General features: G+C 43.2%; 1 protein-coding gene across 1 annotated transcript in view; it reads right to left on the bottom strand.

Annotated features, from left to right (window-relative positions):
• Nucleotides 1-14841: 14841 nt before the first annotated feature.
• The window catches only part of MERTK (MER proto-oncogene, tyrosine kinase), a 114304-nt gene continuing 103695 nt past the window's right edge, over nucleotides 14842-25450 (bottom strand). The window contains exons 16-19 of the mRNA XM_082743416.1: nucleotides 24977-25086; nucleotides 22907-23066; nucleotides 22115-22251; nucleotides 14842-15893 (exon numbers count right to left, since the gene is read on the bottom strand). Of these exons, the coding sequence (XP_082599542.1) occupies nucleotides 15395-15893; nucleotides 22115-22251; nucleotides 22907-23066; nucleotides 24977-25086 (906 nt within the window). The 3' untranslated portion in view covers nucleotides 14842-15394. The remainder of the gene's footprint in view (nucleotides 15894-22114; nucleotides 22252-22906; nucleotides 23067-24976; nucleotides 25087-25450) is intronic.

The following is a 25450-nucleotide window of genomic DNA, read 5'->3' as shown; positions in this document are numbered from 1 at the left end:
GGAGGCGGGCCTCGGGGCCGGACCGGAGTGGGGAGGCGGGGCTAGACTTGGGGGCGGGGGCGGGATGGGAGGCGGGACTAAGGGGAGGGCCTGAGTGTGGAGGCGGGCCGCGGGAATAGGCGGGGTGTGGGCGGGACCATACTGGGGTAGGAGCGGGCTGGGAGGCAGGGCCAGCCTGAAGTCGAAAATTCAGGTCCTAGATTTAACTGTGGTTGTGGTCCGAGCTTAGTGGAGAGTATGGGATGGTTTCATGTCAAATTTCTGCTCTTTGTGTCTCAGTTTCTTGCATCCTCTGCACGTGCTCCTACCCCAGTCCTCTCAGCTCAAGGGAAACACACTGTTCTCTAAGTGGTCCAGAAAGTACTTAGAGGTCAGGGTCCCTGAACCCAAGGCTCTGTGTTGTAAGCGTAACATCGGTAGCACAGTTAGTAATTTTCAGACAAATAAAGCCTCCTGGTTACTTAAAGCTGAAAGTGGCAGGGCTTACGTCTATCTTATTGTGTACTTCGCCCAGCGTTTTCGTCTTTGAAAGCTTGCTGTCAAAGAGAACTCCTTTATTGTCAAACGTAAGTAATGTCCAGAGGAAGAATACAATCCCGGATTAATATTGTTATAACTTAAAATAGAACTGATTTATAGTCAAGAGGCTCTCTCTGCCTTATCAGTCACTCTAGTCACTCAGCCAGTAATTACTGAGGGTCTAGTCCAGAGTTCTGAGTTGAGGTTCACGTACGTATATAAATGTGAAGATTGAATTTGTGATAGCTCCTTTTCACAAGAAACTTGTAATTATATATAATTTTTTTTTATTGTGCCAGATTTTTATTGTTTACTAATGCTTCGTATAGGCCCCTTGTTATACAACCATCAAAATTTGAGAGCACGGAGATAGATTTCTGGAACACTGGCCAATCCTCCCCAGTAGGTGGCACTAGCAGTTTGAAAGATATTTGCTATAAATTCGTGTACTGTAAATGTCTTTGTAATCCAGAAGTCTTTAACTTCCAACTTCAGTTGATGATGCTATGTATATATATGTATATGATTAAAATCATTAAAACCTTAATTCAGTCAACAAATATTGTGTGCCTTAGTGCTAAGTATTGCACATTTGTACAGATTGCTGGTAATAGACTCAGCAAGGATTTTACATTATTAAAGTGTAAGTACTGTTGTCATTTAGATTTTGTGGCTATTTTATTAAAACCTAGCTTCCAAGGCAGACTAGAACTACTGTCACTGGGGCGCCTGGGTGGCTAAGTGGGTTAAGCCTCTGGCTTTGGCTCAGGTCATGATCTCAGGTTCCTGGGATTGAGCCCCACATCAGGCTCTCTGCTTGGCAGGGAGCCTGCTCCCCCCCCCCCCACCTACCTCGCTGCCTACTTGTGATCTCTGTCAGTCAAATAAATTAATTAAATAAAATCTTAATTTAAAAAAAAACTACTGTCATTGACTTGAGCAAATCAAGCAACATTGGTATCTCCTGCATCCAAGGCACTGCCTGGATAGGGATAAGATCAATGCAGCATAGTCTGCCATCACTGGTGAGGATGTAAAAATGTAAAAAGATGTGCACATGTAAAAAACCAATTATATGAGGCAGAACAGGTAAAGCCTTGAAGCATGGATATTAAGAGTGTATGGGGGTAATCTAATTTTTTTCAAGAGTCCTTTATCTTTTAGAGATTTCCTTCCTTTGAGTTTTCCCAGAACCAGACCCTGAGGTAAAGATTTGAGAAGTAGTTCATTTGAGAGATGCAAGAAACACCAGTAGGGGAGTGTTATGGACTGAATTTCCCCCCAAAATTCATATGCTAAAGTCTTAACCCTCAGAATGTGACTGTATTTGGAAATAGAGCCTTAAAAGAGGTAATTAAGGTGAAAACGAGGTTGTATATGTGGGCCCTACTCCAGTATGACTGGTATTCTTATAGAAGAGGAAATTAAGATATGCGTGTGCGCGTGCCTCTGTGCACTCAGGGGTGCGCACCCACACACAAAGACCACGTGAAGACACAGGGAGAAGACAGTCATCTATCTATAAGCCAAGGAGAGAGGTTCAGAAGAGACCAACCCTGCTGACACCTTGAATTCTGACACCTTGATGTCAGAATTCTAGTTTCTACAATGATGAGACAATAAATTATGTTAAGATGCCCAGTCTGTGGTACTTTGTTATGGCAGCCGGGAAAAACTGATACAGGGAGTGAGCAAATGGGACACAGAGATGAGACAGATAATAAAGGGGACATTATCACATCAGCTACTACTGTGGGCAAAGGGAATGTAATCTCATTGAGAAACTTAGGAAAAAGCATGAAACGCATGCCTCGTAATCCTCTCACAAGGGATGAAGGAGCTGAGCTATCCATATCTTCATACCTGTTAGTCCTTGGTTATGATCTGTCCCTGTGGGGTCGGGGGTGCATCAATGACACTGGCAGTTCCAATCTACTATAAGCAGGACACAGTAGTTCTCCCCGCTTTTGAGGAAAGCCTTTAAGCAAAGAGATGCAGGCAATGAGAGCTAGAGTCAGTTCAGCCACACTGAAGTGAAAGGACAGGAGGAAGATGGGCACGGCACTGACAGGGACCCTGAAGAATCTCACCCTGAAATATTAACATAAGTTTATATGATGTCTGGGATTTTCTTTAAAATAATATGAGAAGGAGAGAAATGAGTGGGGACACAGATAAAACAAGACTGGCCATGAGTTGAACATTTTCTAAGACCTGGAGATGGATACAGGGGCATTTACATGACTATCCTATCTATTTTTGTGTAAGTTTGAAATTTTCCATAATAAAAAGTTTTTAGGGTGCTTGGGTGGTTCAGTCAGTTAAGTGGCTGCCTTCAGCTTAGGTCATGATCTCAGGGTCCTGGGATCCAGCCCCAGCCTGCTTCTCCCTTTCCTCCCTGCTCATGCTCTCTCTTTCAAATAAATAAATAAAATCTTTTTAAAAATTTATAAAAATTTGTTAGAGACTTCTGCTAGATGGAGCAGTAGGGACCAAGTTACCCTCCTGCCTAAAACAACAACAATAAACAGACCAAATATGAAACAACAGTTTTCAAGACACTGGACAGCAGGTAATGGACAATTATCACATTCCATAAGAAATAGATAGATAGATAGATAGATAGATAGATTAATTCAGGCCCTCTATTGGTCCAGCTTACTAGCTTAAGAAAGTTTCCAGATCAAAATATGGGGAAGAGAAACCAAAGCAGACCTAGCAGATTCCCAGAGGTTAGAAGATGGATCCAATGCTAGTTTGTAGGACTGAATATGGAGAGGAAAGAGCTGTACAATGAGGGAATCTTGGGATCTCTAGATGGTTTTCCTCAAATCTTCAGCAAGAACTGATAGTTTCTACATGTGAAGAAACTGCCTGATGCCAAGAAAAGATTTACCAAGAAGGAACAGTACCAGAAAGGCTGGGAATAGTGCCTGTTCTGATCAGCTAACCTAGGAAATTTCACAGATTTATAGGGCATTTTCTAGAGTTCTCAAAATTTTTTGGCCCCGACAATGGAGACTAACAGTCCCAAATTAAATAAGGCTCTTAAACCCAATTAACAAATCTTAAAAGCAAGACTTAAAAGGTCAAATTGTTTCCAAGAAAGTGTGTCCAAGAACAGAGCTTAAGGATATTTATAGGCATTAAAAAAATCTCTAGCACCTTAGAAGATTAAAACACAATGTTTGTCATCCAATTAAAAGTTACCAGGTAGGGGTACCTGAGTGACTCAGTGGGTTAAGCCTCTGCCTTCAGCTCAGGTCATGGTCTCAGGGTCTTGGGATCGAGCCCCACAACCGGCTCTCCATTCAGCAGAGAACCTGCTTCCTCCTCTCTCTCTGCCTGCCTCTCTGCCTACTTGTGATCTCTGTCTGTCAAATAAATAAATAAAATCTAAAAAAAAAAAAAAAAAGTTACCAGGTATGCAAAGAATCAGGAAAATATAAGACATAAGAAGAGGAAAAAAAATTGAAACTGATCTAGAACTGACATGTCAAAATGAGCAGAAAAGAATATTAAAAATTACTGTAACTTTTTTGAAAAGATCTTATCCATTTATTTGAGAAAGAGTGTGAGAGAGAGAGCACACAGCATGGGCAGAGGAGAGGGAGAAGCGGACCTTCCTGCCAAGCAGGGAGCCCAATGCAGAACTCAATCCCAGGACGCTGGGACCATGACCTAAACTGGAGGCAGACAACCAACTGACTGAGCCACCCAGGCTCCCCAAAAGTTATTGTAACTTAATTCCATATGTTCAAAAGTTAAGTAGAGACATGGAAAGTAGAAAAAAGACCAAATTAAGTTTCTGGCAATGCAAAATACAATGCATGAGATAAAAAGTATACTAGATGGGATTAATGACAGATTGGCTACTGTAGAAGGAAACATTAGTGAACTTCAAGACATAGGAATAAAAACTAATCAAAATCTTAGAAAAGAAAAAATATTAAACATCAGTGAGCAGCGAGGATCAAGTGGCCCAATATATGTGTAACTGGAATCCCAAAAGAGGGGAGGCTCAGAAAAAAATTTTGAATAAATAATGGTTGAAATTTTCTCAAACTTGATTAAAAACTATAAACTCACAGATCCAAGAAGATAATTAAAGGCAATCAGAAGAAATCCAAAGATTACACCAAAGCATATCATAAGCAAATGCATAAAATCAGTGATAAAGAAAAAGATTTTAAAAGCAAAGAAAAAGGGGGCACTTGGGTGGTTCCGTCAATTAAGTGGTGACTGTTGATTCTGGCTCAGGTCATGATCTCAGGGTCCTGGGATCAAGCCCCACATCAGGCTCTGTACTCACTGGGTAGTCTGTTTGGGGATTCTATCTCTCTCTCTCCCTCTGCCTCTCCTTCTGATTGCACTCTCTCTGTCACTCTCTAAAATTAGTAAGTGAATCTTTTTTTTAAAAAAAAGAGGGAAAAAAAAGATGTGTTATATGCCAAAAAAAAAAAAAAAAAAAAAACCAAAGAGATCAGAATGACATAAATTTCTTGTCAGAAACAATACAAATAAGAAGACAATGGAGAAACATTTTCAGAAGTATTGAGAGAAATTTTTTTTTTCAATCTAGAAATCAATACTCAGCAGAAATATCTTTCAAAACAAATGAGAAACAGTCATTTTCAGGGGCATCTGAGTGTCTCATTCGGTTAAATGTCTGCCTTCAGCTTGGGTCATGATCTCAGGGTCCTGGGATCAAGTCCCCCATTGGGCTCCTTGCTCAGTGATGAGCCTGCTTCTCCCTCTGCCTGCCGCTCTCTTTGCTTGTGTTCTCTCTCTTTCTGACAAATAAATAAATAAAACCTTTTAAAAAAAGAATTGTTTAAAAAAATAGTCATTTTCAGATTTATAAAAGCTGAAGGAATTAATCATGAGAAGACCAGTCTTCAGTAGAAATGTCCAGAAGATGATTCCAGGTGGGAGACTGGATTCACACAAAGGAATAAAGAGCAGTGGAAATGGTAACAACATAACTATATAAGATCTTATTATTGAAAAATCTTTAACAGATATTTTACTACTTAAACATAATAACACTATTTTTGGGTTTACCACATGTGTGAAATAAAATCCATGCCTCAATAGCATAATGCCCAGGAGTGAAGCAGTGGAAATATATTATTATATGGTTTTTATACTATACATGATATATCACTTGAACTGAGACTGAAAAAGTTAAGTATATAACTATAAATCTTAAGATAATCACTAGAAGAACAAAAACTGATGGGAGGTGAAATGGAATTATAGAAAATATTTTATTATTCCAAAAGAAGGCAGAAAAAAAAATAGATAAAGGGAATAAAACACAGATAGGACAAATAAAACAAAAAGCAAGATGGTTGCTTGAAAACCAACCGTATCAATAATCATTTTACATGCCAGTGGTCTAATTAAGTAAAAGACAGTGATGTCAGATCGGTTGGAAAAAAAAGAAAAACCAACTATATGTTGCCTACATGGAAGGCACTTTAAATATAAAAATGCAAATAGGTTAAAATTGAAAAGCATGAGAAGTTGTATGATGTGCTAACCATATAAAGAGGAAAGCTAAAATGACTATAGTAACATCAGACAAAGTAGATTTTACAGCAGAGAATATTATGAGGGATATAGGGAAGGTAATGTTATAATGTTAAAGGGATCACTTCATCTGAAGGAAACAATAATCTTATATACTTATGCACCTAATAACAGAGTTTAAAATGAGTGAAGGAAAAACTAGATGGAAATCTATAAACACCCATAATTATAGTCAACCCCAAAAGAAACCTTGAATCCATTAGCAGTCACTTTTTGTTCTCTCCTCTGCCAGCCCCAGGCAAACATTAATCTACTTACTGTCTCTATGGATTTGCCTGTTGTGGATATTTCACATAAATGGAATCACACAGTATGTGGTCCTTTGTGATTAGCTTCTTTCACTCAACTTATTTTCAGAGTTAATCCACATTGCATCATGTATCAGTACATTATGGCTGAATAATCTTCCATGGTATAGATATCCCACATTTTGTTTATCCATTCGTCATCCACTGATGAGCACTGAAAAATCTTTAACAGATATTTTACTACTTAAACAAACCTTTGGTTTGTTGCACCTTTTGGTTATTATGAATAGCACTGCTATGAATATTTGTGTATAAAGTTACTGTGTGAACCTCTTTTCAATTCTCTTGGATATACACCTAGAAATGCAACTGGTGGGTTGTAATGTAAATCTATATTTTAACTATTTGAGGAACTGCCAAACTGTTTTTTTTAAAGCTGCTGTAGTATTCTATAATCTCATCAGCAATGTATGAGGGTCCAATTTCTCCACATCCTTACCAACACTTTTCATTAACTGTCTTTCGGATTACAGCCATTCTAGTACCTGTGTGATGGTATTTTACCATTATTTCCTTTTTAAATATTTTATTTGTAAGTAATCTCTACACTCAGTGTGGGGCTTGAACTCACAACCCTGAGATCAAGAGTTGCATGTTCCACCAACGGAGCCAGCCAGGTGCCCCTCACTGTGGTTTTGATTTACATTTTCCTAATGACTAATGAGTTGAATATGTTTTCATGTGTTGGCTGTTATATGTTTTCTAGGAAAAGTATATATTCAAATCCTTTGCCCTTTTAAAAAGTGGGGTTTCTTCCCTTTTAAAAATTAGGTTGTCTTTGTATTGTTGAGTTGTAAAAATTATTTATATTTCTAGATATAAGTCCCTTTTTATCCAGCCTAATGATCTCTGTCTTTTTTTTTTTTTTTAAGATTTTATTTATTTGACACAGACAGAGAGAGAGATCACAAGTAGGAAGAGAGGCAGGCAGAGAGAGAGGGGAGGAAACAGGCTCCCTGCGGAGGAGCAGAGAGCCCTACATAGGGCTTGATCCCAGGACCCTGGGATCACGACCCGAGCTGAAGGCAGAGGCTTTAACCCACTGAGCCACCCAGGGGTCCTGATCTCTGTCTTTTCAATTAGAATGTTTAATCCACTCACATTTAGTGAAGTACTTATCACTGGCTTAATAGAGAACACTGTGAAAGCAGGGCAGACTTATAAATTTCCTGAATTTGGAATATATTCTCCAAGCTGTAGACAGATCTATAAACAAATATTGTTTTATATATTTATATACATATTTTATATATATAAACAAATACCTTTCTACAAAAGGTAGAGGCTTTATTGCCTCAAGATGTTTAAGTACAGCAATGTTTATTAATCTAAACCATGCTGACCCAGGGATGACATCCCTAAAAGCCAGACTTAAAAAATGAAAACAAGAATAATTTTTAAAAATTAACTAAGCAGCTTTCTGCCCATGGATGCCGCCGAGTAAGCATCGTTAAAGTCTCCCCTCCCACCGCCATCATGTCTAAGTCAGAGTTTCTCAAAGAGCCTGAACAGCTGCGGAAGCTCTTCCTCGGAGGTCTGAGCTTTGAAACAACCGATGAGAGTCTGAGGAGCCATTTTGAGCAATGGGGAACACTTACGGACTGTGGTAATGAGAGACCCAAACACCAAGTGCTCCAGAGGCTTTGGGTTTGTCATATATGCCACTGTGGAGGAGGTGGATGCAGCCATGAATGCAAGGCCACACAAGGTGGGTGGAAGAGTTGTGGAACCAAAGAGGGCTATCTCAAGAGAAGATTCTCAAAGACCTGGTGCCCACTTAACTATGAAAAAGATTTTTGTTGGTGGCATTAAAGAAGACACTGAAGAACATCATCTAAGAGATTATTTCGAACAGCATGGGAAAATCAAAGTGATTGAGATAATGACTGACCGAGGCAGTGGCAAAAAGAGGGGTTCTGCTTTTGTAACATTTGATGACCATGATTCTGTAGACAAGATTGTCATTCAAAAATACCATACTGTGAATGGCCACAACTGTGAAGTTAGGAAAACACTCTCTAAGCAAGAGATGGCTAGTGCTTCATCCAGCCAAAGAGCCAAAGAGGTCGAAGTGGTTCTGGAAACTTTGGTGGTGGTTGTGGAGGTGGTTTTGGTGGGAATGACAACTTTGGTCACGGAGGAAACTTCAGTGGTCAAGGTGGCTTTGGTGGCAGTCGAGGTGGTGGTGGATATGGTGGCAGTGGGGATGGCTATAATGGATTTGGTAATGATGGAAGCAACTTTGGAGGTGGCGGAAGCTATAATGATTTTGGCAATTACAACAATCAATCCTCAAATTTTGGACCCATGAAAGGAGGCAATTTTGGAGGCAGAAGCTCTGGCCCTTATGGTGGTGGAAGCCAATACTTCTCCAAACCACAAAACCAAGGTGGCTATGGTGGTTCCAGCAGCAGCAACAGCTATGGCAGTGGCAGAAGGTTTTAATTACTGCCAGGAAACAAAGCTTAGCAGGAGAGGAGAGCCAGAGAAGTGACAGGGAAGCTATAGGTTACAACAGATTTGTGAACTCAACCAAGCACAGTGGTGGCAGGGCCTAGATGCTACAAAGACGACATGTTTTAGACAATACTCATGTGTATGGGCAAAAAAAACCTCGAGGACTGTATTTGTGACTAATTGTATAACAGGTTATTTTAGTTTCTGTTCTGTGGAAAGTGTAAAGCATTCCAACAAAGGGTTTTAATGTAGATTTTTTTTTGCACACATGCTCTTGATTGCTAAATGTAATAGTCTGATCATGACTCTGAATAAATGTGTCTTTAAAAAAAAAATTAACTAAGCAGAGGCATCAGTAGTCAAGCATTGGAGGAAAAACAGTCTATAGGATTAATTCAGGCAAGCCATTAAACAAATAAGAAAACACACAGTAATAACAACCACCTCTGGAAGGAGGAACAAATTAGAATCTAGTTGTTGTTATATATAATCTGAAATATCCAGTTTCAACAAAAAATATGTGAAACATGCAAATGAACAAGTTAACTCATACACAGAAAAAAAAGTAGTCAGTAGAAATTGTCCCTGAAGAGGCCCAGATGACAGATTTGGTAGGCATTTTATTATTTTAAAAAGCATCTAGGGGCACCTGGGTGGCTCAGTGGGTTAAAGCCTCTGCCTTCGGCTCAGGTCATGATCCCAGGGTCCTGGGATCGAGCCCCACATTGGGCTCTCTGCTTGGCAAGGAGCCTGCTTCCCTTCCTCTCTCTCTCTCTCTCTGCCTACTTGTGAATTCTGTCTGTCAAATGAATAAATAAAATCTTAAAAAAAATTTTTTTTAACTAGAAATCAAATAGAGAATACAAAGAAATACAAGTTATTAAAAGAAAAAGTGGCACATTCAGAGTTAAAAATACAATTACCTGGCTGACCCAGCCGGTAGAGCATGCAGCTCTTGATCTCGGAGTCGTGAGTTCAAGCCCCACACTGGGGGCAGAGTTAACATAAAAACAATTTTTTTTTAAAGGCACAATTACTGAGATGAAAAACTCTCCAGAAGGACTCAAGAGCAGATGTGAGCCAGCAGAAGAAAGAACAGGCAAATCTGAAGATAGATCAGTAGAGATACTATAACTTGAAGTATAGAAAGAAAAAGATTGGGTAAACTATGGATTTATGTAACAAGAAATTATTTTCTATCCTTGGAGACACTAGGTTAAAAGAAGCCATCAGGACTTGTGGAGTTTAAGTGGCAGTCTACATTCCCTTGAACTGCCCAGACCATTGTGGTATAATGAAACTTTGGTTTTCAAACTCCTGCAAATGGCCCTTTAATTTTAAGTTTGACAGGGCAGGGCCTGAGGGCCTGCTTCCAGCGAAAGCACGTGTTCTCTAATTCTGAGGTTTGTTGGGATTCTAAACATCATCTGCAGGCTTGGCTTCAATAAAATGTGCAAGTCAGAGCATTCTGAGGAATATTTTTTAAAAGAAAGTATTCATCTAAAGCCCTGTTTTCCCTCCTCTAGACTGTTATTCAAGACAGCAAGGCTGTTCTTTGCAAATCCCAATGGCCAGAAAAAAGTCTTCTTCTCAGGGAATAGTAGTAAATGGATGAATGGATTATATGTGGCCTCACAGAACTGTTGTTTGAAAACACTGCTTGGTTAGAATTTATAACTGTGCAGTCTCAGTAAGTCCACGAATTAATTTCATATTCTCATGTCCTTGAGAAGTAGGAAGGGTTAATGTATAGAACAATCATGTTGCTCTTTCAAGTATCTACACATGGAATCCCATTTCAGTAGAAGATGATGTACATGAAAATATTCTGAGGTAGTGGTCTTTGGGTTACGGCATCTAGAAATAATCATTACCTTTTTTTAAAAAGATTTTATTTATTTATATGACAGAGAGGGACACAGCAAGACAGAGAACACATGCGGGGGCGGGGGGCGGGGGGGGGGCAAGCAGGCTTCCCGCTTCCCGCTGAGCAAGGAGCCGGATGTGGGGGTCAATCTCAGGACTCTGGGATCATGACCTGATGACCTGAGCCAAAGGAAGACGCTTAACGACTGAGCCACCCAGGTGCTCCTAAACATTATTTTTTTAAAAAAAGTTTTTGTTTTAAATATTTTATTTATTTACTGGGGTAGGTGGAAAGGAGCAGAGTGGATAGGGAGAGGGACAAATATGGTCTACACTGAGCGTGGAGCCCAACAGTCCGAGGACACTGAGATCCCCACCTGAGCCGAAACCAAGTCCCATGCTTAATCAACTAAGCCACTCAGGCACCCCTCATTACATTTAAATATAATTAATTTAGGTAATTTAGACAGGTTTACATTAAACAGAAGGGCAGTTTTACTTCTGTTCTGGGAGTTTTAAAAGAGAGGATAAAATCTACATGTAGAAACATCATGATTTACAGAAATGTTCATTAAAGAAAACAAAACTTCCCATTTTTTCATGTCACCTAAGGTAACTCAGTGTCTTCAGAGAAGTTAAGTTGCTGTCATAGCTGGTTTATTTTTGGGTCCATTATTTTCCCATTGACTCAGCAGAAGTTCTCACTTGTTTTTGCCATTGACCAGGAGAAGTCACAAAGGTCCTGACTTTCATGAGTCAGGATTAGTCTGGCTACAGTCCATCTGACTTGCAAGATAAGAGACTGTGGTTTGGCTTGTTTCCTGAGCTGAAATTTCTGCTGGGTCTGGGGTCATGGAGGCAGAGGGAGAGTCCTTCCATCCTGGGAGGGCACTCAGACCCAACTCTGGTCCCGCAATCTTGTCCAAAGGCCACTACTGCTTGCCATCACCCACATACGGGGATGGATGGGCACTGAGGCTCACAAGTAGTCTAATTCCAGGATGAGACGGATAAGAGAGGAATCTCTGGGCATCAGGGTATAAGAGTTGCCTGCCTCTGAGCCCCGGAGTAATCTGGGGTGAGGGATGACAGCAAGTCTCCTTCACTCTGCCAACTTCATCTATCTCTGTGCATCCCTGGCAATGGTGAAATTCTTTTATTTTTGAGTTAGTGTCATCTTGGAGGGAGTTGATAACACAATCAGGGAAAATATTTCTAATATGACAACTGGTGAGTTTGTACTGCATAAAAAACAAAATTGGGAGAAGCTTCCACTTGGGAAAAGTCTCTAATAAACATAAAGTTCTTTCAAAGACCTTGCTTCCTTCCCTTCCTACAGAACCACCCATGGGGTTGCAGAAGGGATTGCGATTTGTGCTGTACACTTATGGAAAAAAAATCAGGTTCCAGCAGGGCCAAGTGACCTGCCTATAGTCCAAGGAGCGTTCACATGACTGGTTCCTGTCCAGCGTATGCCCCTGCCTGTGTGGCCCAGCTCAGGAGGCTCTGATCTTCACTTCTGCTTTCTACTTAGGAAAGAAAAAGAAAGGAGGTAGGGTGGGAGGAAACAAGAAAAACCCTCCCAAAGCAGAGCTAGTCCCAACCTGTAGGTCACGAGTATTTCTGGTATTTATTTCTCTTGCCCTCTTGCCCTCACAGAAGACAATGACCCAATTTGTTTCTGTTTTCTCTCCCCGCTTTTCACCCATAAGAGCCACTTTACAAAAGTAATTTTTTACAAAAGGGAATTTAAAAGGCTATTTTCAATTCATGTGATGGAGTTTCCCAATGATGGTGTCCTCTGAAACTTACTTCTTCCAGAACTTTCAATCATTTCTCAGTGAGATTTGAAATGTCGCAATAATGGCTGTGCATCTTCTTTTCCCTCTGGGGAAAAGGGAGTAGGGATGGGAAGGTGCTGCCCATTGCATCCCATTTAATCAAGGGCCTGGTACATTGCTGTGGGCTGCAGACGAAGTGAGTTTCTCTGCTGTGTTTGTTGATGTCTCAAGAAAAGCCAGAAGCCATAGCTTGCTCACCTCTCCACGCTCTTCTGGAGCAGAACTGGTCCAGGCTTCTTGGCCCTTCTCAGGCCACATGGTACAGACTGAGCAAACTGGACAGGATTTGGGGGGCCATGGGCATTTGATGAGCTATTTATTATCTGTGTTTACAGTGTACAATTAGAGTCAGAAATATAAATCACAAAGTATATTAACTTAGGTATTTCATGTTAAATTTACATGAAACTTCCAAATAACAGCTTTTCAATTTGTTTATTTATCTTATGCATGTGAGCATACCTTACTACAATGGGTTTTTTTTGTGTGTGTGTGGTTTTGTCCTAATAGCAAACTTTTTTTTTTTTTTACAGGTTGAATCTTTTTTTTTTTTAATTTTTTATTTTTTATAAGCATATATTTTTATCCCCAGGGGTGCAGGTCTGTGAATCACCAGGTTTACACACTTCACAGCACTCACCAAAGCACATACCCTCCCCAATGTCCATAATCCCACCCCCTTCTCCCAACCCCCCTCCCCCCAGCAACCCTCAGTTTGTTTTGTGAGATTAAGAGTCACTTATGGTTTGTACAATGGGTTTTTTTTTGTTTTTTTTTGTTTTTTGTTTTTTTGCTTGAACTAGCCACTCAGTTCCCAATCCAGGATTTAATGATGAACTATTCACATTCTTTTTTTTTTTTTTTCAGATTTTTATTTATTTATGTAAAGAGAGAGAGAGAGTCGATGAGAGAGGGAACATATGCAGGGGGAGTAGGAGAGGGGGAAGCAGGCTTCCCACGGAGCAGGGAGCCCGATACAGGGCTCGATCCCAGGACCCTGGGATCATGACCTGAGCTGAAGGCAGAGGCTTATTGACAACCACCCAGGTGCCCTGAACTATTCATATTCTTGATAGTCACCATCAATAAGAAATTTTGCACAAGTAGGTGATATAAAATATTTTGTTGATTTTTCCAACAACCATTCCAAAATTTCTAACAGCAGAAATTATCTATTATCTTTATAGGTTTTAAAAACCTTTTTTTTGTTTTTTGCTTGTTCACTGATAAAATGTAATGCTAGCTTTTTCTACAATGCAGATCCTTTTCAAGCCCTCAGAACTTTCTTGTATGGAGCATTTCACAGCAACAGTGAAATGGGCTCCTGCTGGAGTCTGGGGCTTCTGGGTTGGCAGCCAAGACCAGGACCCAGGCTGTGGGAGCCACCCCTCTGGGCCCAGCACCCACACAGATCCTCACAGGCTGCTCCCAAGTGGGCAGCAACAGGCCCGAGGGATCAATGCTCACACTGCCATCAGTCTATTGCCTTCACCAGAAGAGTAAGTTAGGGTCTCCCTGCCTCAGCCTGCCCATCTGTGAAGTGGAGAGAACAGTAGGTACCTGCTGGGGGTGTTATTAGGATGAAATGAGTGCTATGTGTAGCCACACAGTAAGTGCTACCTATGTGTTTATTAGATACAATTGAAAGGTCAAGGGGCTCTGGAGCAAAGCCCCGAATTACATGCTGCAGAACCATATTACTTGGCTCTAGAATTCTGGCTGCACCGCTCCCTAGATGTGGCCCACAGCACATTCAGCGTCTCCAGCCTCGGATTCCTGGCCCATTCGTGAAGATGGCATCGGTGGCCATGGTAGTGTAGTACAGATTAAATAGGGCAGTTCACGTAAAGTGCTTGAAACACAGCAAGTGCTCCAGGAACACTGGCTGCCAAGACACAGCGGAGCCTGGATGTGAACTCAAGAGGTGCCGAGTTCCAAGCCGGGGTGGACCCTGTCCATGGCCCACATCTACCTCCTGCAAATTGCGACTCTCCAACAGAAAAGCGCTCCACCTGTACGACTCTCTTCGAACAAGTTATTTTAAATCTTTCCATCCAGAGTGTACTTTTCCATTCCATATTTATTGCTCTTCATCTTTGGACTCTGGAGTGGTTTTTCCATATCCTGAGAGAACAATGCCAAGATTGGTCAAAGGGACTGCATAGAGGGCCAGGCATTAAAGGGAATTCCTTTTGCAAAGACACAGAGGCTGCTGGTCAGTAACCGCTCTTTTTCCAAGTAAGTACGACACATCCTTCCTCGTTCATATTTTATTAAGAAGTCCTATCAGAGAATTAACCAGTTATAAAACTTTAAATATTAAATAAATCATTCTTAGCAAATAGGTGATTCATGTAAGAATATCAGATTTTTCATAAGACCAGAAGCAAAGTCAAATATATCATTTCATTTTACCAATTATTTTTAACACTTAATGGTCATAAAAAAGAAAAGGACTTTAAAAAAATAACACTGACTCTGTGCTAATGTTAACACCAGGGAACAGCTGTAGAGATGAGGCTGTTAAAGTGTAAATTTTAGATCTGCAAGGGAAGCAACATGAAATAAGTCATCTTTTATTAAAATAGATCTTTTCTCTTTCCAGCATATACATATATATGTACCTTCTCTTTAAATAAATATATATTATGTATTTTTCACGATGACTTACTTGACAACATTCACCCGGTGCTTTAGGACCAAGGCATTCAGTTGGGAAAGGAAGACAGATTCCAAAAACATGGAGTGTACAGGGATTCTCCCAAAGCAGAAGAATTGCCTTGAGTTGGGAATGTCTCTCGGCTCTCCTCATATGAGGACTTCTGAGTCTTCTGAGGAGTTGTCGGCAAATAAAAGTCCATCTGGTGATGGGCTCCCCAAGGGCAGTGTGCTGGACTGGGACCAGGAGACTCCATTTTTTACAAGTCTGTCCCCTGGCAGAACACAGTTCTTTTCCGGGGCGGCAGAAGCCAGATCTCCCCATTCCTCATTGCCCCCGTTCAGGATGTACCTTTCCTCCTGAGGTCTGTTCTCATGAACTTCTGCCGTCACGATGCTGACAGCCGCACTGGGAGTACAAGAACCAATAATAGAGTCAAGATCAATATTCATGTCTAGCTGAGCAAGGGCGGGGCCCTCTCCAGGGTCCTCACAGCTCTCGGGAAACTGTGTGTTGATGTAAATGACATCAGCTTTGTCCTGAACTTCAGGCAAACTTTCCAAGAGCTTTTCTAGCTGCAGCCTCAACATGGAAAAGGTGGGTCGGTCCAAGGGCTCAGCTCTCCAGCAAGAATGCATTATTTCATACCTACAAGCATACAGAAGCGTGAGTTATTTCCCGGTCCAGCACCCGGAGCCCCGAGTGCAGTCCACAACTTGTTTTCACCTATTCTTTGATTCCGTCACATTTTAATCCACACTTATTCTACTTCTGGTAAATTACTGTGGTTTGCTCATGGCATAATATTTGTTCAGTTTTATAAATGTCCCATGGGTATGTAATAAGTGATTCTCTGGCCCCAGGAATACAGAACTTACGTGGCAATTATATCTAATGTTGTAAAACAGGATTATTTCAGGTCCTCCCTTCATGCTAGAGGTTGGCAAACCAGATGGCCTACAGGCCAAGTCCAGCCCATTGTCTGTTTTGTAAATAAAGTTTTATTGGAACATAGCTACATATTGTCTACAGCTGCTTCTGCTATCATGGCAGAGTCAAGTAGTTGTTACAGAACCACATGGGCTGCAAAACCAAAAATATGTATTATTTGGCAATTTATAGAGAAAGTATGCTGACCCCAGTTCTATACCATCAAAATGGGACTACAGCCAGGAGAGCTGTGTTAGCTGGGCCCTGGGGCAGGGGATAAAGTGGTGAAGGATGTCTACCTAACAGGGCTGGGCGTTTTGTGTGTGTCACCAAACTGCGACTTCTCAACAGCCCTGTCATTGTTATACTGCAGTGAAAATGAAAGCAGACTCTGGGATGTTATAGGTGCCACCACTGCTGTGTGGACGGTAGGGGAACCAGCCTCTGACTGGACAACTCCTACTCCCAGGAGCTCATGGCCTCTCTGCTGTGTTCTGTACAGACAGTTGGCTCTTCCGGGTAGCTTCTTCATTCCCAGCGTCTGATAGAATTAAGAATTATGAGCGCAACTGGGTGCCTGGGTGGCTCAGTGGGTTAAAGCCTCTGCCTTCAGCTCAGGTTATGATCTCAGGGTCCTGAGATCGAGCCCCACATCGGGCTCTCTGTCTGCCTTTCTGCCTACTTGTGATCTCTGTCTATCAAATAAATAAATAAAATCTTTTAAAAAAAAAGGAATTATGAGCACAATAAAATAGAGATGGCCAAATTAGGAACTACTGGCCAGAGATGAAGATCATTTCATTTTGATTCTATCCTGTTTTCAGAAATTGATATTCATGTCACTGGATATGAAAACAACCCAAATTAAAATAATTTGACACATGGAGTAGATGCGATCTTATGAACATAAATATGCAATTCCTGTATTTACACTGAACATGTGATGTAGATCCTTTGGCTTATTTTTATTTATTTATTTATTTTAAGATTTTATTTATTTATTTGACAGAGATCACAAGTAGGCAGAGAGGCAGGCAGAGGGAGAGGGGGAAGCAGGCTGCCCGCTGAGCAGAGAGCCTGATATGGGGCTCAATCCCAGGACCCTGAGATCATGACCTGAGCTGAAGGCAGAGGCTTAACCCATGAGCCACCCAGTGGCTCCTTCGTTGGCTAAAGAATAAAGCCCCCACTTTGGCTAATTCTACTAGCATGTGGTCCTTCACACATTGGCAGATCCCATCTACGGAGGTGTCTAACAATATCTTTTCACTTGTTTACTTTTGCAGCCTCTAACAATACTTGCGGATGCTTCTGGGAGGTGGAGATCTGCAAAGCACTATGTCTACAAAGGGGCCGGCCATGAAAACAGGACACTGAGGCATATTCCCCCCGCTAAGAACCCTGATTTTCACCTGGATATCAGGCTTCACCGTGCTTTGGCCTCTCTCTGTCTTTATAAAACTTCAGTAGATGGCTACTTAGACTTGACAAAGAGTTTTTGTTTCCATTTTCATGGCTTTTGTGATATAAATCAATTTGCATGACTCCCCCCTCCCCCAACAAAGCCTTGACTGTTGGCATTCCGAGATGAACTTTGAGGCATTCTGTCCTTAGAGACACATTCTCCTTTCCATTACTTCATCAAGGGGCTGTGTTATCTAACTTACTTTCTTGTTTCCTGATCTTAGGAGAAAGCATTTGAATAATCTATCACTTTTTTCATGTAGCAAAGTAGCAATATCATTTTGAAACATTAATTTTGAGGATTTTAAGTATTTGAGAGATGGCTAGCAAGAGAGACAGTACAAGTGGGGTGAGGGACAGAGGGAAAAGCAGACTCCCCACTGAGCAGGAAGCCCAATGTGGGGCTTGATCATGGGACCCTGGGATCATGACCTGAGCCGAAGGCAGACACTTAACCGACTGAGCCATCCAGACACCCTGAAACTTACTTGAAGTGCTTTGTGAAGTACTTAAAAATATGAACATGGGGGCACCTCAGTGTCTCGGTCATTAAGCATCTGCCTTCAGCTCAGGTCAAGATCCCAGGGTCCTGTGATCAAGCCCGGCATCAGGCTCCCTGCTCAGTGAGGAGCCTGCCTCTCCCTCTCCTACTCTTCCTGCCTGTGTTCCCTCTCTCGCTGTGTCTCTCTCTGTCAAATAAATATAAAATTAAAAAAAAAAAAAAAAAAAAAAAAAGGGACGCCTGGGTGGCTCAGTTGGTTAAGCAGCTGCCTTCGGCTCAGGTCATGATCCCAGCGTCCTGGGATTGAGTCCCACATCGGGCTCCTTGCTCGGCAGGGAGCCTGCTTCTCCCTCTGCCTCTGCCTGCCATTCCATCTGCCTGTGCTCACTCTCTCTCCCTCTCTCTCTCTGATGAATAAATAAAATCTTTAAAAAAAAAAAAAAAAGAACACGGCTTTTACAGATGGGGGAGCATGTATATCATCTAAGCTGCTCCCCACAAAGGGTAATGCCACAGTAGTGGACCAAGGAGAGGAGCAAGAGGGCCTGGAAAGTAATGGGGGGCTGTGAGCTTTAGTAATTTCAGTTTATGGGTGGGAAAAAAACCAATAGGTTTGGTAGCTGCCTTTGTAAATGGTCATTTTTGTTTTTCTGTTAAGATTTTATAAAAGAGGGGCACCTGGGTGGCTCAGTGGTTAGGCCTCTGCCTTTGGCTCGGGTCATGATCTTGGGGTCCTGGGATCGAGCCCCGCATCGGGTTCTCTGCTCAGTGGGGAGCCTGCTTCCCCCTCTCTCTCTCTGCCTGCCTCTCTGACTACTTGTGATCTCTGTAAAATAAATAAATAAAATCTTAAAAAAAAAAAAAGATTTTATAAAAGAGATAATCCAATCTTATCAGCTGCCAGGGGCTGAAGGCAAGAGATGGGGAGCGTCTCATGGGTATAGATTTTCAGTTTCTTAAGATGAATAGAGTCCTGGAGATGGAGGGTAGCGACAGTTGGGTAACAAAGTGAAAGCACTTAATGCTCCTGAACCTCACATTTACAAGCGGTTGCGTTACATCTCTTTTACCACTATTTTTTTTTTTTAAAGATTTTATTTATTTATTTGACAGACAGAGATCACAGGCAGGCAGAGAAGCAGGCAGAGAGAGAGAAGGAAGCAGGCTGCCTGCTGAGCAGAGAGCCTGATGCGGGGCTTGATCCCAGGACCCTGGGATCATGACCTGAGCCTAAGGCAGAGGCTTTAACCCACTGAGCCACCCAGGAGCCCCCTCTTTTACCACTATTTAAAAAAAGAATTTTAAAATATGCTATCATACGGAAGTACAAAATTTATAAATGGATGAATTCACCCATATCTGTCAGGCACCTGTTTTGTCCCTGGCAAAGGAGTGTCTAACATCATGTTCTTAGCCCTTCAGCCCCTCTGCCTGCCATGGGTCAGAGGCCAGTGGTTTGGGGTTTTGCCTTATGGGCAATCCGGAGTACGTTTGGGGCATCCATGATCAGACTAATTTCAGAAAGATCACTTTTGGTTGCCACCCAAAGGATGTGTTAGGAGCCTGGGGGTAAGGTGAAAAATGAGATGGGAGACAGAAGGGCCTGCATTATTCCATGGGAAACAACAGTGGCCCTGACCCGCTCATCACTCACATACACTGTGAGGTCACTGTGCCACTGTTTCCATATATGTGATGAGGAAGCCGAAGTCAATGGAAGTCAATGGCCCCAGGCCCGTCCAGGCCTGGGATTCCATGGTTTGAGGGTCCCAGGGGTGGGAATGGAGGGGAGGGGGACTCTGAAGGACATCTGCTGGCTGATAGGACTCAGCAGGATCAAGGAACAAGGTGGTTCCCTGGGGTCACACTGGACAATGAGGGCAATCAACACAAGTGCCGGGAACCATAGTGGCTGGGGTGGGTGGGGAGTCCTGAGGGCTGCAGCCAGGATGCCCTGAACTCAGCTAAGGAAACGTCCCACATAGATGACAGAGGCATCACACAGTGTGGCCTCTTGGGCAATGGGGAGCAGGGCACAGAGCGTTCTCTGCTCTTTACATTGTCATAGTGCTTAGAGTTGAGTTTAAAGAGAGCAAGGGGCAACTCAATACAGGAATGAACTCATCTCGACTATGTTTAGACAGTAGACACGGAGAGGAAGCTCAGAAGTATCTATCTCATTTTTTAAAAGAAAATGCACAGATATGTAAACAGAGGCCTCTTTGGGATACACTGTTCTCCAGCATCCAGATTTGAGAGGAGATGTGGGAAGAGGGTCTGGTTCCCCAGAGCCCCTGTAAGCCCGTAATGTGGGGACCACAGACCCGTCTGCTTTGCCTGACTTCCCCAACAACACACAGCATCTATGTCGCTCTCGCCTAAAACTTCTCACTGACTCAGCATTCCCTGCTTGGCTCTATGTGAAATGTCTCAAAACCAGCGTGTGACACAGCTCAGACCTCACTAAAACCCCAGATAATCGCCAAATGCCAACTTCTGGAGCACAAGAAAAGCCAAGAAAGAGACGGCAACAAAACTCTTCATTCAATATTGTTTGGCTGTAACTGCTTCCTCATTATCACACGCAAACATGTCATTGATGCGGTCCCTTTAAAAACGACCATAAAACCTCAAATTTAATCTAATTAGGATTTCACGATATTTTTAAGGACTTATGTTTTCTGTGTCTGTTCTTCATGTTATGTATTTACAACCACAATAACCACCACCAAACAGGGTGAGGCTCTGGTCAATAAAGTTTTCCTTCTGCTTGGCTTGGACAGGATCTGGGAGGCCTGAATGCACACTGACCTAGGTCTTCTCACCCGTGTGCAGAAGCAGGGCCAGAGAGAGAGAGAGAGAGAGAGAGAGAGTGTGTGTGTGTGTGTATGTGTGTGTGTGTGTAGAGGGGTGTCTCCACGTGTTTCCTCACACCACAGGCCCATCTTGGGGTTCCATGACAGCCACGCAGTCCACGATCCTAAAACGTTCTTGTTAACTATGCTGAAAGCCCAAGACTCCCGTGATTTCCATCAGGAAGATTCAAATCACCAAGCTAGAGGCCAGTGCCACAAGAAAATTATTTTTTTTTAACATCAGCAAGGTATTTGGATGACATCTATCTGGAAGGATGCTACTAAAACCTGGTACCATTGTGTGACATTCCCGCGAGCTGAGCATTCTACCTGTTCTCTTCTTTAACTTTTCTTCCCAATCCCTTTCTGAATATATGACTCTACTTTTTTGTGTGTGCCTAATAATGAGGCACAGAGAGGTCCAGTCGTGATGGCCACACATGCGGCTGGCTGGGAGGCAGCGGCCTGTCTGATTGCAAGTCCTGGACCTCTTCCCGTAATGCCTGCCCCCAAGAGAGAGGGCCTGTGGCGACAGGTGTCCCTGTGGTCCGCACACTTGGAGCTGGGGGCTCTCATGCCTGGCTGAACACCTGGTCGGTCTCCCAGGGTGGATTTTAACACATAAGTTTCTAGGCCCGCTTTGGACCAACAGAGTGACAGTCTCCACACAGGGCTGAGCAATCATGCTGTTAGAGTATCTCCCTAGCAATTCCGAGGACTGGGCTGGCCTCAGTCACTGGCATAGACTTCCAGACTTCCTAACTGAGGGTATCATAGTGATTGGTTTGTCTGAAGTGTTGTATAGAAAAGGAACTGTAGGAGTAAGAGGACAGATAATTGTTCAAGACCCTCATGTGCAAGAGAGTCAAACCGTTTGTCTTATAGGGTTGGTCCCTAGAGGGGCTTACAGAACATCAGGGCACGTGCCGGCTTACTGGAGATGTGCACACACCAGCTCCCACACCAAGAAAGGCTCATGGCCTGGGACGTCTACGTGCCACCCTCTGCACATACCCATCTGGCTAAGCGTGAGCCCTCCTGCTGAGCGGCCGCACCTCCCCAGGTCTGCGCAGCCGGCCCCATGCAGAGCGCCCGGCAACACGGAGAAGCTCACTCACAGTTCATCCAGGCAGTCCTCGGGCTGCTTCAGCCTGTGGCCGTGGAGAAGATAGTCGTACATTTCGTGGTTCTGGACTCCCGGGTAGGGAGTCATTCCCCGCGTCGCTATCTCCCACATGGTCACGCCAAATGCCCACTGAGAACAAAGCAACAACAAGTTAGGATGCAAGTCCTTTCTGAAAGGCTGAATGGCCTTTTTCATGTAGAAAAGGCATTTCCTTAAAGCCCGAGGATGGTGCACAAAGCTGACAATTATGCCTGAGACATGCTGCTTCCCAGCACTGCAGTAACGCGAGGGTCAGAGAGCCACACTTCCCTGGTTGTACCAAGGCTGCTCTGGGAAATCTGGCAAAGACGGAGAGCCCTCTCTCCGCATGTCAGTGCTCTGTGTAATGCTCTGTTCCCCTGCTGTGGGGACGTGTCTTTGGCTCCCAATCTCTGGGTAAGGGTTTAATTACACAGAATCTTTGATACAGAGCCACTGGACGAACTCATTTTTCATGTTAATATCTTAGGTATGGGCAATAAGTCACTATATTGCAGGAAAAAAAAAAAGATGGGAATAAATTAAAGGCCTATGCAAAACAGATCTTCTGAATGTCAAGCAACGTCATCAGAATATAGTTTTCTACCTGATTTAAGGAATCTAGCACTAAACAAAAGGTGTGCACATGCTCCCAATCCTCAGTTTATCAGAGAGTAACACATCTTACGACACCAGCTCAAGTCAATTCCTCCTGCGTGCCGTCATCTCTGCAATGTGGGGGTCCGAATCAAAGCCCCGCACGTACCACGTCACTTTTACTCGTGTACACTCGGTCCGCAAGACTCTCTATGGCGATCCACTTCACAGGCATCTTAGCGATGCGGCCTTGACGGTAGTAATCACCACTGTAAATCTTTTTAGAGAGGCCAAAGTCTGCGACACAGACGGTCATATCGTCTCGTAACCTGTAGAGGGCAAGTTCACGTCCTCAGTGACATTGAGAGGCAAAGCCTAAACCACGGGTCTGCATCAGATGCAGCTGAAAACATTCTTGGTAAGTGACCGAAAGAGATCCCAACGGCCTGTGAGGGTCCTGCTTTGGGACCGATGGCAGAGCAAGTGACAGGGAGTTATAACCTAGCACCTTGTGGTCCGTGTGGGGACATGGAGCAACAAGGGCACCTGTGCACAGAGAGGAGAGCCACCTGGAGTGAAGGGGTGCTTCACGGGAGGAGAAAGAGCAGTGGCCCAAATCCAGGGCCCTCCAGGGGACTCACCAAACACCCAGCAGCCTTCCTGCCTGGTGTCTGCAAGCAGCACTGGCTCCTGACAGTTTGGGGGAGGTGAGGAAGTACAAGCTATGAGAGGGGGACCCTGGACTTCCCGTTACAATAGCCAGGGGGTACTTGAGGAATTAAGCGGAAAATTAAGCATTTATAGCGCAGGCTGTTAAAGCAGATCCTAGACAAGAAGGAGAGAGGAGGAGAAATGAGTGGTCTGGAGGTAGGATGACTGCTTTGTGCCTGTCTGACACTGGCTTTTAAAACCGCAAAGTCCCCCATCCTGGGAAATCCCTCAGTCCCAGGCGAAGTGGACAACTGGTCACCCTACCTGATGGGAAAAATACGAAGGAAAATATTCAGGGCAAAGAGAGGTGCCCTTTTCATGATTCTCCCTCCATGGTATAAAAATCACGTGAATAAACACATAAGAGGTGCCTGGGTGGCTCAGTCGGCTAAGTGTCTGCCTTTGGCTCAGGTCATGATCCTGGGGTCCTGGGATCAGATCCACATCGGGCTCCCAGCTCAGGGGGAAGCCTGCTTCTCTTTCCCTCTCTGTCCCTCCCCTCCCCCTGCTTATGCGCTCTCTCTGTGTCAAATAAAATAGTAAAATCTTTAAAACAAAACAAAACAAACCACCACCACAACAAAAAACCCACGAACAAGCAAACAAGACCCTTCTGGGTCTTAAAAATGTGGGACAAGTGGTAGGGGGCTGGTGGGAGGCTAGGTAAGGAGTTGGGGGCCAGACCCTATGGTCACATCTCCAACCAAGAAAAACAGTAACAATAATACATTTAAAGAATACTCTGTCTTCCTGGAATAATTAAACTTAAAAATCGAGAAACAGTTATTGTTTTTGAAGACTTAGAGCAGATAATGATGGTCCTACCAGAGCGGAATGGAGAGAGGGGGAAGCCTGAGGTCAGAATTCTTGTGTAAGTCCTTGTCTCTCTGATGCAAGAGGAAAGCCTCCATGTAGTTTCACAGCACATGTTCACAAGGCAGGATCTCGAAGCCTGACAGACAAAACCCTTACGATTTTCCTTACTGCCTCCATGAGTAGCTGGCTTACATATAATTCTGGGTCCAAAGCGAGCAGATGGCAAAAGGGAAGGATCACAAAGGTCACAGTCCAAGCTGAGAGGGTGAAAAAGTCACAGAAGAACATTCTGGAAACCAACCAGACTTGCAGAGGCAGACGTTGTGAAAAGACCCAGTCATACATTAGAGCCAGAAAAATCCCATCTCCAGAGCTAGGCAAACCTGCCTCTCTCCCATGTTTTAATAGCAACAGGCCAGCCCCTCTTCCTACCCAGCCCCCCAATTATCTCACACGATGAGGTCTAGCCCTCCTGGGTTGGACCAGGACTCTTACATGCAATTTCTTTTTTTTTTTTTTTAAAGATTTTATTTATTTATTTGACAGACAGAGATCACAAGTAGGCAGAGAAGCAGGCAGAGAGAGAGAGGAGGAAGCAGGCTCCCCGCTGAGCAGAGAGCCCGATGTGGGGCTTGATCCCAGGACCCTGAGATCATGACCTGAGCCGAAGGCAGCGGCTTAACCTACTGAGCCACCCAGGTGCCCCACTTACATGCAATTTCGAGCAGCTAAATCCCGATGCAGAAAATTTCTGTTGCTCAGATACTCCATTCCCTGGGCGATGTCCACCATGAACTTCAGTAGTGTCTGCAGCGGAATATGCTGGGGAGAGGAGAAGCAAGAAGACAAAATATGTTTTAAAAGTTAAACTTGTGCAGAGTTATTGCCACCTGAGGGGAGAAAGAGAGTTTTTGTGTTTGTTTGTTTAGTGTTTGTATTTCTCAAAGGAAACAAGCCTTTCACTTCCATATCACTCACCTCACAAATAAGTTTTTTTAAAAAGGAATAAAAACAAAAACAAACCACAAAATTTTTGGCAAATTTCACATTCTCCCTGTCTTTAAAAATACTGATGGTGAGTATTTCTTTTTCGAAGTTACAAGGTCAAATGGGATCCTTTGTGTCCTTCAGAGTGGCAGGGGGACACAACACCTGTGCCAGGAAAAGAGAGGCAGGCTGCCTTCAG

Source organism: Mustela nivalis (genome assembly GCF_964662115.1).
Source record: "Mustela nivalis genome assembly, chromosome: 8".
NCBI lineage: Eukaryota > Metazoa > Chordata > Mammalia > Carnivora > Mustelidae > Mustela > Mustela nivalis.
Note: the sequence above shows the minus strand (reverse complement) of the source record. Positions and strands in the feature narration are given on the sequence as shown.